Consider the following 17,191-nt stretch of genomic DNA (forward strand, 5'->3'; position numbering starts at 1 on the left):
GTTCGACAACAACAACAACAAAAAATTACCACCAAAGATATCTAGAGCAGGAGGAGCAGTGGTGGTGGTGGTGGCAGCAGAGGTGGTGGTAGTGGTGGCAGCGGCGGCAGCGGTAGTGGCAGCAGTGGCAGCTGCAACGGTGGGAGCAGGAGAAGGAGCAGTTGCGGGAACCGGAGGGGCTGTGCTAGCTGTAGGGGTAACTACAGGAACACTGGTCTCAGGTGGCTTCATTGCAAAGAGGTCCAGCTCAGGTGCAGCCTCTGCACTACCTTCAGACGGGGCAAAGGGGTCTTTTGGAAAGGAAAGTGAAGACACATACGGCATCAGTAAGGAAAGAGACAAGAGAGAGCATCATAACTACAGGTAAGAGACCTTACGCAAATATTTATACCCTAGCTAAGCGTTAGGTTGCTTGGATTTAACGACTACCATATTAGCAGGGGTCAGTGATTAGGATGTTTTTCTAAAGAAAAAAAAGACTTAGTAGGTACCACCAGTTAAGAAACTGAAACAATTTTTAAAGTGCTGTATGATTAGCCTACAGTCTAGGATGAGAAATTGTTATCTTTCAAATCCTTACTTAATCTGGTCAATTTGGTAGCTTTGAAAATCCATTAAAACATGCTGATATATTTGAACTCACCAGAACAAAAGAGTATAATATCGCATTAGAGAAAACAAAACAAAACAAAACATTAAGAGAGCATACTTGGACTGATAAAAATTGTCAATCTTGAGAAATTGTCAATTTTGATAAGTATGCACTTCATTGTCTTAATGTTTTAAGTGCTGGCATTATTATTCAGTTTTGATGAATGATACTTTATACTTGGAAAAAAGAAAATTAGAAAAACATATGGTCACATCTAACTACAGGGGTTTCACATTAGAACAGAAAAATAACAGACTGGCTCATGACTTTAAACCCACCATTTCCTGAACATGCATCAAGTGCTGCTGCTACAGGGGTTGGGGTAGCTGGTGCGGCGGCCCCTTCGGATGCGGCAGGGGCCTCCCCAGGAGAAGCTGCAAAGGCATCTTGGGTGCAGTTTTTAAAACAAGAGAAATTAAAGGAATAAAAAGAGAAGAAAATATAGTAAAAGAACCAAGTTAAATTGTAAAAAAGGCTCCCTTATACAACATGAATTTTTTAAATGCATCTTATGGCCCATGCACTGTTGGCACTCACAGAACGATTATTCTTTACACATCTTCATGTTGTTTAACATGCAAGTGGTAGAGGGTTGATATTGCTGAGGCCTATTAGGATCCAAAAGGTAATAAGATTCTCATTGTATAAGGGCTCTGAGAAGCATGTTTTATGTATCATTAGGAATTAATGGATGTGGAAAGTAAAACACAAAAATAACTTTATCATGTAATTTAAGACATTAGACCTTTGGTCCATGTAATACATATTCACTGTGTTATTATAATGTCTCTGACTAGTAGCGTCTAGCAAACACAAATGTCTTCTTTAATGCCAATAAAATGAAATATGTGATGGCAATGTTTGTAAACAAAAAATTCCAGTTTTAAAAATTTTTATAGCACAGGTGAAATTACACTGTTAATGTGAAAGGTTTACTAAGTATTTTTAACTGTTAAGTTTTCACTATTCTTGAAAAGCATTTTAAGATAATCAAGGACTTGTTTTAAAGAAATAAAGAGATAACATTAGGGTATAATACCATAATGCTTTTATTTCCACTTAAATGTATTGTTTTTAAATATTATATTTTTCTAGTTATTTGGAAAATGATCTATTTTCAACAGATTAAAACAATAGTTTCATGTTTTCAGGCTACAAGTATATTATTTATAGTGGAAAATCATTAACATACAGGCAGCCCCAGTTTATAAATGCCCACTTTTAAAATTGCTGATGGGTATAAATAGTTCTCAATATGTTTCTACCAATGAACCATGTTAATTATGGTAAAAAGTCTTGGGGCTTGCATAGACATTCTCTAAGTTTGAAAGTACAGAAGGAATCAAGACATCGTAAGTCTGACAGGCCTAGGAGAAGAAACCTGCGGAGAGCAATGACCAACATCCACTTAGAACCCGCCACTTACCTGCTGGAATTCCCATCTCAAAATACTACTGTCTTCCACTACATCTACCAGCATTCCCTAGAACACAGTTCCTTCAGCCATTAAAAAGATTTTATCAAGTATGTGTGGGAACTGCTACACAGTATATTCCCTTTCTCAGAGATTTACTTATTATATTAAGCTCTTAAAAGTCCTATAGCCAAGACAATTGTTTCTCAGTTTATCCCAGCATGTCCAAAACTGATCTGAGTATAAAACACACTTTAGGAATGCCATGAGGCCTAGTGTTACATGGAATAGTAAACATTAAACTAGAGACTTATTTGGGTTAAAAGGTTTTTACAAAAACACAAATATACCCAGAAGGGATTAGAAGACATCAGTTATTTATATCCTACAGATTAATTTGATCTGATTGCTTCTCTCAGCTATACTAAGGGAATATATGTTCTGAATAGAGGTCAGGGGAGAGGCCAAATAAATAATACTAGAGCACGAAAAAAAAAAAAAAATACACCAAGGGATACGGCTGACTTACTTCCCCAAGTGCCATGTTAAGGATAATTGTACTAGAAGACTTAATGCAACATGAAAACCCTAAAAGCGGGGGCAGAAGAACTCAAGAAAAGTACAAGAGGAGTTAAGAGGGCTATAAATATTTTGCCATGAGTCAGGTCTGTTTTCTTTCCTTTTACTCCTATAAAACTAGAATTGTGGCCAATAATATTGGAAAGAGTAGAAACCATAAAAGGAGTCACGTTTTTTGGACATTATTAAAATTAATTCCTGCAACTACCTTGTGATATAGGTTCTATTATCGCTATTCTGTAGATAAGAGAACCAAAACTTACAGATTTTAAATGTTCTCACCAAAGAAAATGAGGTAATCCATACATTAATTAGATCAATTTAACCATTCACAATGTATACATATTTCAAAACATCGTGTTGTACATGACAAATATATATATTTTATTTGTTAATTAAAAAATAAGTACAAGTGTACTTCAAAGAGTTTGTGGAAAGATTTGTACTATCTTTCAATTCTATTTTTCCACGAACTTTTTGAAGTCTCCTTATACATTAAAAGTCTTAGTGACTTGGCCAAGGTCACACAGCCAGCAAATGGCAGAGTTAGGATTAGGCCCAAAGTTTGTGTAACTGCACTGTTCTGAACTGTGCCACATTCTGCTACACTAATCCTTCCTTTTAGGTTAGAATAAACATCAGCTATAGTAGTGCCAGGGAGCAAACAGATACTTATGTTTGACCTCTTTAGGTTATCACTTATGTGTAAGTAGATGAAACCCATATGGATAGCTACATCTTCAGGAGAGTTTCCACTCTCCTTAACCCCCCCCCATCAGCAAGAGACTTCCTTTTAATGCTTCTCTTGTTATTTAAAACTAAGCATTATGAATTTAACTCATCTACTCCTGTCAAAACTTTTCTTAAAGGTAGGAGACCAGCTGCTCAGCCACCAGCTGTTTGAATCTTCCCAGCATGGGAGAGGGAGATATGACTGAGCCTCCAGATGACACCGGCCCCAGTCACTGTCTGTAGGTCACTTTGAGCGAGAACTGCCCAGCTGAGCCTACTCAGCCCCTAGAACTGAGAGAGAGTATACAAATTTGATGTTGTTACATAAACAAAACTTCTTTTAATACCTAGCTTTTTTTTTCATTATCAATGGCAGCATTATCTCCCAGTATTGCAAACTAAAGCTATTTCCAAATCCAGTTCTCTTCTCCTTGTTACCTATTTGCAGTTCATTTCTACATTCTGCCAATTTTTCAACCAGTGCTGTTTCCTGGAAATGTTCACTCCTGCTGTACTATAATGATGAACTCAGTCCAGCCCTTAACAAGCAAACTGAGCTCTGTGACTGCTGCAAACTAGTCTTTTTTTCCCTCTAGCACTCTAGGAAGAATTTTCCTCTCAAAATTTTTAGCACATAACTACCTTTCTCAAAACTTCTAATAGATGTCTCCTCCAGCCTCAACTACTCTCCCAATCTGCTACACACACATATGCCATCTGTAGATCACACACTAAGCACAAAGGTTCCAATTGTCCTCAACAGCCCAAGAGTCACCATTCTGGTTCCTTTTCTTCCCCAAAGGCCTTGAATTAAAAGGCTCTTACATGAAATCTAGTTGTAAGTGCTTATTTTGAAGTATTGGTTTTAAGGGAGGTTGATTAACCAACATGTTAACCAACGTGTGCGAATGGAGTCAGGTGTGTGATGTAAGTTCTTGGGTTTTTCCAGCCACTTGGTTTCATGCTTGCAGACAGCCATCCTCATGAAGGGCTGCCCACAAACTGACACAGTTGACCTAAAGGGTACCCCTTGAGTACGTAGAGGAATTAGCATCAATTTAGCATTCTAGTGCTAAGAAAAACCCTGTGTTTGTTATAAACCATGTGCTACTGTTACAAAGTTTGCATAAATAAAAAATGGAATGTTTAAAAAAATTTTGTCTTTTATTTTTATCAGTATCTATAAGTTTTACTAAATTAGTAAAGTCCAATACTGCCTTGCAATTCTGTTCTGCATGACCACAAAAAGCAGATTTTATTTCTTAAGAGTTCACTTTAAAAAATAAAGCATTTAGTAAATGTAACATATCTGAAAAAAATTTTTATTGACTTACATGAACAATTTATTTTTGAAAGAACTAAAATATTATGTGGGTATCATCTGAATATTTCTGTTAAAAATAGCAAAAATTTCTTATTTTCCAAATTTGTAATTTAAATACAGTACTAAAATACATAAATAATTTTAATGTTTTAATATTTCACAGTCATGAAATTAAATAGCTATTTTCCTGAAATTGAAATTCATTAAGCCTATTTCTAAAGATACCTACTTAGCTACTGTACAAGTTACATAGAACTTCAACAGGGCATGTTTTAAAGTTTTGTAAACAAAATATAACTGGTGTCCATATTATTCTAGAGTTCTACCACTTGCCCATTTTAGAGCAACAAAATATTTAAAAATAGCAACACAAAATAACCTAAGAGATTTTAGTTTAGGTTTTTATTTAAAATCAAATCTCTAAATGATTTCTTATAAATCAATAAAGGGCCTAAAAGAAATTAGAAAAAATCACTGAAAACCACAAAACAGACAGTGACACATACAGACTCCTGAACATAAAGGATGGAGATTTTACAGCTATCAGAGGCCAGGAGACAGTTTACAGAACTGTAAAGATCAATAAAATAATTATGATGAGATTTACAGATGTACTCATTTTCCAGCCAGATGTCTAGAAAGGATATTAATGAAAGCACAAGGACAGCCCCATTTTTTGGCATTAAGTTATATGATTCTCCATGGTACTAGTCCTTTAAACTTGTATTTAAAGGTAAAAAGAATGCCATCATGACAATATTTCAAACATACAGATTTTTCTGCTTGATGAACATAGTCGAGGCAGTAATAAATGATAAACATAAACAGCATAATGGCACAAAGAATATTTCAAAGAAATATTTTAGGCTTTATTATTCTAGAGGGCTATGAGGGAAACAAGAGAGAGTTGAGTGATTTCTTACAGGTAATAGAGCTCCTTATAAGTGGACTAAAAACCAAAAATCAAAGCAGTTGAAGGTATAGAAATGTTTCAGCACAAAATTTTTATCCATCCTGTCCATATTTTCCATTCCGCTTGCAGTTTTTTTGTTAACACAAGCCTGTAAGAAACTTCTCATACCCGACAACAACGATGGGGCTGGGGGTGGGGAGGAAGGGTAAAGAAGAAATTGATTTTATAGATTTTAGCTAAAATTTAAATTTTTGGTCTCAAAAGATACAGGGGCATAACTGGAAAACTAAGTTTCTATAGTGGGTAACTATAATAAAATATTCAAATGTCTGTAATCCTTCTCCCCTCCGTTTTCTAAAAACAGGTTTCTCCTATAATAGGAAAGACAGTGCAGCAAGGTAGCAAACAATTTCTTTTGTGAAACAGTGGCAAAAATGCTGTGTCTACTTGAATGCTTCGTGTCTTGGACGATGTTGGCCAACCTCAGAGACTGAGGCACAGCATAGAGGAGAATGGTATTGTCTAAGCGTATGTTCCTGGGGGAATATATTAATTCTACCAGAGCCTGCCAAATTTCTCCTGCCCTCACCATCTAAATTCTTTATCATATTCTCAAAATGCCCTGGGAAAGATGTTATATGGTAATGAGAAATACAAAACTATAATGAATATTACACCACTGGTTTAATGGATTTGATATAAGCACTTCTCTAGGTTTGGACATTAGCACCACTCACATGAGAATATGTAAATAAACTGGTTTCAGATGGTCAGTCAGGTCCAGACATATTATACTCGTAGAGTCTAGGATATTTTACTGGGTCAGAATTTACATTTGCATGGGACACATATTTTTAAACAATCATTTCAAAGACTGACCTAAGCCTATTTTCAGTTAGCACTTCAAGGGCTCCTTCAGATGTTCTCTCAAAGTTCCAAAGCCAAAGATAAAAAGATAATCCAAGTTTTTACTCAGACAGAACAAGCTTAAAGTTGCAAAAACAGGCATATCCTTAAACTCTCTTCAGATATCTCCAAATCTGAAGTACTCTTAGAGATCTGTTGCCCTAAATATTAAGAAATAACTTAGGCCAGGATTTCCCTTCCCATATTCCCCAAATATTCTCTGGGCTTGTTTTCATCTGGCCAAAAAGCCAAACCTAAATATGACAGAGAGGTCTGGTACCACTTTTATATAAATACTGCAGGGAGGGAACATATATGGGAGAGGAGTTCTTGTAGTAACTTGAAAAAATCTGAAAATCAAATGAACTTAAAGCACTGCAACCTCTGTTGTAAAAGTACTAAAATTAGGTGAAGAGAAAGTTGATAAACTTTAGGGAAGATAAATATATATGAATAAACATTGAAAAAGTACATAAACACTCTGACATGCCATTCTATAACATAAAAATTTTGAACACCTTAATTCTCAGGAGATTTTAGCAATCCTGAAAAGAAAATGAAAGAGTAGTGATGTTACTAACTAACCTCCAAAGAGATCCACTTCAGCAGTGACAGCAGTAACAGTGGTAGTAGTTGAGGCAGAAGCCGAAGCAGTTGCAATTTCAGCAGTTGTAGTAGGAGGGGCAGGTTCTGGTGCAAATGGATCTGAAATCTGTGCTTCGGAGGGAGCAGAGGAAAGTGTAGCCAAAGAATCTGTATTTCACCAGAGACAGAGAACAAATGGAAGAGAAGAAAAGGACAGACAAAAGATGTACCAGACTCTAAATGATCAAAATGAGGACAGTTATTAAGACACAGAAGTCTATAAAACAGAAGTTTAAAAAAATAAAGCTTTACTCACCCTCTCCCAAAAGGTCTATCCATGTCCATTATGTGGCAGCACATGAATAAATAAGAGCTAAAGATGAAACATTCAAACCATACCAGTGTCCAAGCAGGGTGAGACACTAAAGAAATTTTAGCTTTATATACCTTTCCAGACCATTTATAATTTTTTAAAAAAGCATTACCTATTATTATTAGGGACGTTTCAAGCTGTAAGGGACATTACAGATCCTCTAGACCAAGTTTCAGTTGTACAGACAGGAAAACTGCAGGCAAGGGAGTCAAGAAACTTACCTTCCGTCAGCCCTAAGCAGTGTGACAAACTCAGTTTATATCCTGCCAGATTTACCATTTCATTTGCTTTGACTGCGTTCACTATATTGTAAACGTCAATTCTAAAGAATCAGTAGTTAACTGAACTTTTTTGATCCTCTTTATCTGATGTGTCACTTAAGTCCAGAATACCAGAGAATATGTGCAGGCTTTATGACAGCTGTAGTTTAAATAATAGAACATACCAAATACAGTCAAAGAGTCGAGTGAAAGTTTAGGTGTTAGAAAAAAGAAACCTTAACCTAAACCATTATCTTCTCCGTACGTCTCACATTATTAGATGTTTTCCCATATAATATATAATCTTGACATTTATAAACATTATGTATATGTGAGAGGTTTTTTTCTCCCCACGTACATATGAAAGTTATTTTAAAGTTATATGTGAGAGAGATTAAGAGGCATCAAAACTTTTCAATTCTTCTGAGGCTAGGAGGTTCATACTTTCTTAGTGTTCAACAGCAGAATTACAGTTGGTATACTAAAATAAAAAGTATAAAAGGGGTTATTCTTAACTATACAGTGACTTCAGGTTAAGCATTCAGAGGGTGCAATGGCATTCTTTTACTCTTAGTCATGTGATATATCTCAGGGCTCATATCTGAATTCATGAATACCATTGAAATTTATCTTAATCATGAAGAAATTTTATTGGAATTCATTAGACAACTATTTTTTTAGGGACTTAAACACAATATGAGAATTCAGTAAACCAAAAGTTCTAAAAGACATTTAAAGAACTGAGAAACGTAAGTTTGACAATGCAAATTATCACATTCATTTAACTGTACAACTTGCAAACCCAGTAAATACTCTGTAAAAAACTCTACAGATACTCTAAGTTAATCAGGACTCTCCCTAGCCAAATCTTACATATTTTATAACAATACTAGAAAATTATAGTACACAGCGTACTTGACATTAGAACCAGTTTTTAAATTTTAGTATGTATGCCTAGGAAGTAGCAGGCAAGAGGTAAAAAAATAACCAGGCCTGTGTCAACTTCAGGGTAAGATATTTTCTGCTGTTGGTGGCCAGCTCCAAAATCCTGAGAAACAGAAGGTCCTTCGAGTAATTCCTCAAACCAACAATGCCTGGCTCAATACAACTGTTACCCACAACCACATATCTTAAAAATATTAATTAGAAACCAAAGAGGGTCTTCAGAAGCCAGACAGGCTTTACTTCTCTCTTCTTCTGCTATTGTGGGACTCTCACTAGCCTTGCCCTCATTAGTGGCAATTTCAAGCCACAGTAGAACTTATCAGAAGAGCTAAGAGCGATGTGATTGCACAGTCCAGACCTGTGATTGTCTATGACAAAAAATGGGCAATTTATTTTATATATTCGGTAAGTGATAAAGGAGAAAGTCTAAAATATGTTTGCTAAAATTTTTATGTGCACTAGAGGGACAGAGAAATAAAAAGATTTTAAAAAGAGGTATGAAAGATTAAAATATTATCTCCTTGCTTTTGACTAGTGTTCTGTTCAGATAGAGGGTGATGAGACTGCCCACAACAATATGAGGGAAGATGGAAAATAAACTTCTTTTGGGATTTCCTAGGAAAATGCACAATGATTAAAAATAGATAATTGATGTTGTATAGAAATTTGTAATGTTGTAATGGAAATTTTTTCCCATTCCTGGCAACTATAGGTTTTAGTCTTCAAAATATTAGTTTTCTAGATGAAATATAATTTGTTACTTATTCCTTGTTTTAGGCAAAATTTTCTGTACTATAAAAAAAGTCCCTATTTTAGGATGATGGGGTCAGTTATTAAATATTGTCAAAACTACCACTTTTTATGTATAAAGGATTAAATTACACATACAAAATTAAAGCACCAGAATTCCAACTAATTTACCAATAGTATATAATCAGAAGTTTTTTGAGGTTTTTTTTTGTATTACAGAAATTGCTAGGATATATTCATTGCAACTGAGGAAACAGAATTACAACTAAATTAACAAAGAAATCTATACTCTGCAGTGAGGTGCAGCTAGACTTGTTAGATTATTATGAAGATTAAATGTGTTAATACATTTAAAGTGCTCACCCATACCTGGAACATATCTAAAGCTTGATAATTATAGTCAATTATAGCAATAGCTAATATTTAAGTCAAGTTATAATTTTCATTATAGGACTCTAAATTTTAAGGCTTCTATAAATCTTCTTATGTGTGTTTGTGTGTGTGTGTGCACATGCATGTGCATGTGCACGAAAGCAGCCTATAGACATGTACCCAAGATTTTATTAACAAGTAAGTGGTAATATGGGCCACCAAGACTACTTGTACTATAGCTAACATTCCACATGGAAGATATTAGAGTCATATAATCACATAACATTGATTAGCTTTCAAATACATGTTGTTAATTAATTTGAATTCTAATAAAATCCTAGCAGTAATCCTATTTTTTCTCAAAAAGTAGAAAGTTCACTTCAAGCATTTACTAAAAAAACCATCTGTTTTCCCATTTCTAAGATATACAGTTACACAACACACATACTCACTTATCTGTGCTTCTGAGAGTTGAATTTATGAAGAAAATAAAACACTCTCCCTATTATGGAGCCAAAGATGGGGATGTAAAAAATACTCTGTACTCTTTCAGTCAGATGGGTTCATTACCAGCTTGAAGAAATGCCAAATTTTATATGCATCATTTAAATTAAATTTACTAAAATATGTTTGCTAAAATTTGGTTGCTTTACACCAACAGTAAAAAAAAAAATTATCATTACAATGTGTCTCCTGAAATGGAAATAGTTCTATGACCCCAATGAAAAATTCATAAATATCTAAAGTGGCCATGGTCTTCAGAAACTGAAATCCTTTAACTATCGTTACGGTCAGTTCATAATATTTTAGACTTTGTATTTTACTGTCTAGTTATACAAAATTCAAACATGCTTCAGTAATAGAAGTGGCTTGATCTTATCAAACAAGATTGAGAAAGTGATTTTATTTTTTTGCTCAGTCAAATGAGCCAACACATATCTGTGATAATTCAGCATCATCTCCAACTACTATTGGGTATCTATAAGATAAATGCAAACAGAGGGCAACTATTATTTTTCAATTTCATATTACAGAAGTTTACTTCAATTTCTTAAGGCTTATGATTTTCATCATTTTACTCAGAAATTAGAGAACTTATTTATTAGTACTTCCCCCCAAGTTGACTTTTCTATTGCTATGAAATGCTGCAGCTGTAGATACTTTGTTGAGACAGAAATGCTGTCTAATCATCAAAAGGTGACCATCGAGCCCTAAGCCAAGGCTTCTGCCAGCCTATAAAGTGCTTTTGTACTAATTATAAAAAAGTGCTCCCTTGAGGGGGCAGATTACAAAAAGAAAAGTACTTCTTCCTTACCGATAATGAGTAAGGCTCACAGCTTGGTTAGCACAGTTCTGGCTGGATTTCAGCCCCTCTTGCCCTACCTTTGAGCAACGCACAAACTGAATGTTTGACAGCCCTGGTTAAAAACATACTGTTCTGCTTTCTTTTATATCAAATGATATTTAGATGTTTCAATCATCAATAGTTACTTATTTCTAAGTAAATACTGGAATGTATTCTAAGAAAATTAGTTGTTATAACAAATTCCTTGCAAGATTATATGTCTTAGTAAAAAGTACTTAGATACAAGTATGAATAAAAATGTTATATTGCAATTAAAAAATATTTCACCTAGTTTATTCTTTTTATTTATTTGGCCCTCTTCTTTTGGTGTCAGAAGTTTAAAAAGAAAAAAAAGGCAAAATTTCTGTTCAGTTTCATGCCAGGGAATATGGAGAAAGGGGACAGTTTATACTTTCACTGTGTATTCACTAAAGTTCTAACTAAATCACTAAATGCTGATAAGTTCTAAACATTAGAAAGTATGAAATATGTACTGATTCAAATGGCTGAGAGAATTAAAAAGATAAGACATACATATAAAAATGAAAAACTTTTTGTATAACCCAAAAATTTACAATTAAAACTAAATTTTAAATTATAAAAGTTTATAAAAGTCATTTATATGAATTTTATGGCTGAGAAAATTTAATTTAAGGATATGGATTTGAAGCATTCTTAAATAAATAGAAAAGCATAATACATTGTATAGGACACTGTGGTAATAATAAATTATTAGAAAATTAAAATAAACTGTTTAAAAAGGTGAAGCTCTGAATGAAAACATGAGCAAAAGAAGAATGCCCTTATTAAATCTCTTCAGCAATATTTTTCCTTTACCAATGGAAATTTTATAAAGTTAAATAAGGTTGAAAGAACAATTTTATTTAAAAAATTAATAACTGTACTCTTAGGAGTTGAACATTCCAATTTAGAAGGTTTAAATATTTAAAATGGAAACATGCCAACATTTAAAATGCTCATGTTTATAGTTAGCAATTTTATTTCAGAACTGGTTATCTTTCTGTTATTTTTGTTACCAAAAAAACTTGGAAATAAGATCAAGAGATTACAAAATGTACTTTTGATATTACAGTGTCACACAGTTTAACAAGACCACCCAAGGATTATTTAATTATCTAGGAAAATGTAACTTTGTTTGACTTTGCTATTTATTGTTAATTAAAGACTGATTCTAAAATGATATATTAAGTTACAGATCTTGTTTGCTAGTTATGCAAATAATTTCTGTCTGGGAGAAAAGATAACCTCAAGGTTATGATTTTTATTGTGCTATAGGATATTAAGAGTTGTGTATCTAACCTAGCCATCTTATTGTGGCATTCGTTTTCCAATGCCTATAAATACCCAGTCCCTCAAAACACTCTTTGAACCAGCTTTATCATTTTACTGGTTTCCTCATTAGTGAGTTACTAAGTATTTATAGTCGTATGAATCATATCTTAATATTTTTGAAAATTTTATTCTGATAGTTTGATACAGTAGGGCACATTATTTAAAACCAACTCTGTGTAGCTTTGAGAATTATGTAGCAATTACCTTAATTTTTATATTAGTATTAAATACATTTTTTAATCAAATAGTTATAAAAGGTTGATTTTTCCGAGATCCACGAATCAAACGCGAATCAAATGATTAGATATTATTCCTCTCAGTCAGTTTAGTATGGATCTTTTCTGACACAAACAAGAATCTGTAACAGATTTCAATTTCATGGAGTTAAAATACAATGTGAATGCAAACAATTCAGGCCTAAAGGAATCCAGGAAGGAGGCTATACCTGACCAAACCAAATTAGAAATACTGCCTTTGAACAACCTCATAAATTCACAGCAATACGCAATCCTTTAAGGCCTGAATGTCTGGGGAACAATTACTAAAAATAATCAGAATTTTAGAATAGCTAAGGAAAAATACTTCCTTTGTTCCACCATTTAAAATAAAAACTATATGACTACTTGAACATTTTACCTGTATTATAGGTACTTTCTCTGTGTCTCTCTCCATATATATTTCAATCAATAGATACCATCTTAGCATTTTCCCTCCAAGTTTATAACACCATTTTGGATAAGCAGAAGGTAAATTTAACAATTATAGCCCATATAAAAACAACTAACTAAAATGAATAGAGAGATGGCAGATGCCTGATTCCACTCACCTCCCCAGGCAGTAGCTCCGCCAGCAGGTGGTGGTGCTGGTGCCGCGGCTGCTGGGGCACCTCCAGAGAAGTCTGGCTGGAGGTCCAGGAGATCACTAGATGGTTTAGAAGTGCTGAAAGGACAGTGTAACTTTAAAATCAGATTTTGAAATTTTATAATGCAAAGGTATTTTAAAATGAAGACGTATGCAGAAAACATCAAAGATTTTTGAAATTTTAAATCCAATAAAAGGATCATATTTGGGGAAGTATAGCATATACCATGGGTTGTCAAACTACTTTTGTAAAGGGCCAGATGGTAAGTAGTTTAGGCTTTGAAGGCCAGATGATCTCTATCATTACTCAGCACTGCCACTGTAGCACAAAATAAGACATAGACAATACATAAACAAATCAACATGCCTCTGTTTCAATAAAACTTCATTTATGAAAACAGACAGTGGGCTCGATTTGATCCCTGGGTAGTGTCCTACAACAGGGCAATAAAAATTATAATTTTGAGGTTATCTTTTCTCTAATTTCTAAAATTTTTTGTATAGCAAAAAATTCATCTCCTGAGATTAATTTATTTATAAATCAAAGAATACTAAGGTGAAAAATTAATCACCCTTTAAACCTTTTTTTGTAACTTAGACTATAATATACCAAGTCTGCCTGTAAGAGGGCTCATCTAAAACTACTTTGCATTTTTTATTCTTACTCAGTCGGGGCTGTGCTTTTCAAAGCTTCTCTATCTGCAAAAGTTCCAAGGGGGAGCCTAGACGCTTGCTGTTCATGGTATGGGCACCAGACTAGCAGTATCCTGGGACCTTATTAGAAATGCAAAATCTCATTCTTATCCTGTATCTTCTACATCAGAAGCTTCATTTTAACAAGATCCCCAGGTGATTTACAGGTGCATTCAGATTTGAGGAGCATTGGCTTAAAAATATCCAGGCCAGGTACCAAGACATCAGGGTTCCAGGTTCCCCATCCATCTTCTTAAACAGCAGTTCCATTTTTATCTTTTCTTAAGTATTAGGTTTTCAAGTAATATTCTTTTGAAGAAAGGATTCTGTTGCTTTTTCAAAAAAGTTTCAAAACCCTGAAAGCATCGCCTAGCTTTGAGGTCCATCTCATAAATGCCCTGGACTAAGTAAAAGAAAAGGAAAACATATTTATTATTGTCTCTAATCAAAGTTTTTATATGAAGCAATTTATCTTACTGCGGTAGCAGAAAGGAGTTGGTTTTACTGAGCTTGCTATTATCAAAAACAGAACTAAGCAAGTAGAGAGTAAAGTACAGTTAACACGGCTACAGTACTTGGATTAATTGCTCAGTTCAAAATTCAAGTCTCCCAAGATAGGGCACGTATAATCAGAGTCACAGATACTACAAAATGAGACTAGAATCCTCTCAAGGCAAAAGAATCAAAGAGCTAACTTAAAATTATATGAGGAAGCCCCCATGAGTCAGGGGATTCATTTCAGGCAGCCTGAGATTTCACGGAATGCAGAGTTATCCCCACCTTTCTCACTACTGTTCTGACCTGTAGGTGCTATAAAAGCTGAGGAGGAGCACCCAAAGACCTCTTCCCATCACCGCAGTCTGAGTTCCTCAAAGTTTGAGCACCGGCTAATTGGCCAACAACTTTAAGTTTGGTGGGGTTTTTTTTTGGTTTTTTTTTTTTTTTTGGTGGCTAGCTGGTACAGGAATTGAAACCCAGATGTTGGTGTTATGAGCACCATGCTCTAACCAACTGAGCTTAACAGCCAGCCCTATTTTTTTTTTAAAGCACCTTAAGAAACCTTTTAAATTTCCCCACAAGAAGAAGCTAATTTTAGAAAACATTTTCCTATCAATCGATTTCAGAAGAACCTGAAGTATATGCGTCATTCTTCATTCTTCCACTTCCTTTCCCAAAGTGTGTGAGCAACAAAGTGATTTCTATAGTTTAGCTCTTTCTAATGATTTAAGAGGTACAGGCCTAAGTAACTATATAAGTGTAAAAGAACTTACTTTGAGTAGAAAAATAACACAAAATATAACATGTTACTAGGATTAGATTTCATTTGGTGAAATCATCTGTGTACAGTACATAAAAATAAAGCAAAAACCTAATTAAAATAGTAATAAACAGTTCACTGCATACTCATTAACTAACCTGACTGGGACAGCCGCAGATGCAGTTGCAAATAAATCAACCGGTGGGGATGTGTCAATAGTTTTAGCTGGTGTAGAATTAGGAGACGTAACAGTTGTGGCTGGAGAAGACTGAAAGTGAAGATGCACAACACACTCTAGTCAAATATGAATCTACAGGACACAGAGCAACAGGACTTTTGCTTTGCAGACCCATGACATTCCCAGCAATTTTTTTGTATTCCTCATGGGGAAAAAATTCAAAAGAATTTGAAATAAAAAATCGAAATAATCAATATTGGACAAAACATGCCTCAAAATTTAAAAGTTAAATGTAATGTATATAAAATTATGATACAATATTTGGCCTAACATTGCAATGACTTCTATTTATATATTTAATATCAAAACTAAATGTATTTCCTGAACATAAAATTATTAGGAAAGATCTGACTAGCTATCAAAAATTTCAAAAATTATCAATTGTAATAATGCTATAAAACCAAGGTCATTCTTTCTCCTTCTCATCCTAAATAGAACTCATGTGAAGTCTTCTCAGATGACTTTAAAATCTAGAAATTTAACATACAAAAGAGTTCACAGTTGGCAGGGCACAATTCACAAACAAGACTCAAGTCACTGACAGCTTGAGGATGTCATGACTATATCCCATCACTAATACAACATAGATAAAGTAGAAAAAGTGAAATAAAACCTAACATTTATTTGCCTGGACTGTTTTTTTTTTTTTTTAAAGAAGAGGAGCTAATAGTCTACTAATATATTTAAAAATTAAAATTTTTGTTTAGTAACTATCCTAATTCTACATTATCTGATATATTTAATTCTCCATGTATTCACAAGAGAAAGATCAGTGGAACATTTCAAACAGTCTACCGATACTTAGTTCTGTAAGTGGAAATGAGATATAACAGCAAGCAAAATACATGAAAGCCAAGACTGGGCAAGGGCTACCAGATACTGCCAAAACTGGACATGTAATTCCAAATAGAGTGAGTTAAAGGAGTTTTAAAAAGAATAATTTAAGAAAAGGAACTGAGGAGCAAAGAAGTTTATAGGAATTTTCAGACTGAAATAGTATTTATCTAATATCTATTTGCCCAAGAATATAACTCATCAAAAAGTCAAAATTCAATAGGTATACAAGTGCCAAGCATTCAGCACTTCGACAAAGACAAACGCATGGGCAGTATGGATACTGTTGCTCAGACAATGTCAAATCAAACCTCTCCAACAAAAATTCAAATCTTCCAAATGGAATACGAAAGATCATCAAGGGAACAGGGAAGACTAGCTAAAGTCAACTATACGTTATCCATTGTGGACACTGACAACTCCTTTAAAAAAGAAAAAGACTTTTTTTTTTTGGCCAATACATGTAAATAAGCTTAGAAAAAGTGACATTTATGAAACAACATTGAGAACTTAATGACAGCAATAAATACTACAAACATAAATGCAGAAATGAAGGCCTACGAAAGCACATTAAAAAATGCCCTGTAATGATAAGCTCTGAGGAGATGTGAGAGCTATGAAAACAGAACCCAAATAATGCAGTTGTCACGAAAAGAAAAAGTCAGTGAACTTCAATTTGGCCAAAATACAGAAAAAGACCATACGAAAGGATATCACAATTTTACCACACTCTCTACTCCGCAGTCATATGTTAGTATTTTTCACATAGACATGATGGTTTTAAACCTGGCTGTGTATCAGAGT

General features: G+C 34.1%; 1 protein-coding gene across 25 annotated transcripts in view; it reads right to left on the minus strand.

Annotated features, from left to right (window-relative positions):
- The window catches only part of SNAP91 (synaptosome associated protein 91), a 147,579-nt gene that overhangs the window by 25,662 nt on the left and 104,726 nt on the right, over positions 1-17,191 (minus strand). For 18 of the 25 annotated variants that reach the window (XM_063097860.1, XM_063097855.1, XM_063097853.1 and 15 more), the window contains 6 exons: positions 15,474-15,583; positions 13,330-13,442; positions 7,422-7,436; positions 7,106-7,273; positions 931-1,038; positions 30-290 (listed from right to left, as the gene is read on the minus strand). In XM_063097860.1, the coding sequence (XP_062953930.1) occupies positions 30-290; positions 931-1,038; positions 7,106-7,273; positions 7,422-7,436; positions 13,330-13,442; positions 15,474-15,583 (775 nt within the window). The remainder of the gene's footprint in view (positions 1-29; positions 291-930; positions 1,039-7,105; positions 7,274-7,421; positions 7,437-13,329; positions 13,443-15,473; positions 15,584-17,191) is intronic. The other 7 variants (XM_063097859.1, XM_063097844.1, XM_063097862.1 and 4 more) reach the window with 5 other exon arrangements.

Source organism: Cynocephalus volans, chromosome 5 (genome assembly GCF_027409185.1).
Source record: "Cynocephalus volans isolate mCynVol1 chromosome 5, mCynVol1.pri, whole genome shotgun sequence".
Classification (NCBI taxonomy): domain Eukaryota; kingdom Metazoa; phylum Chordata; class Mammalia; order Dermoptera; family Cynocephalidae; genus Cynocephalus; species Cynocephalus volans.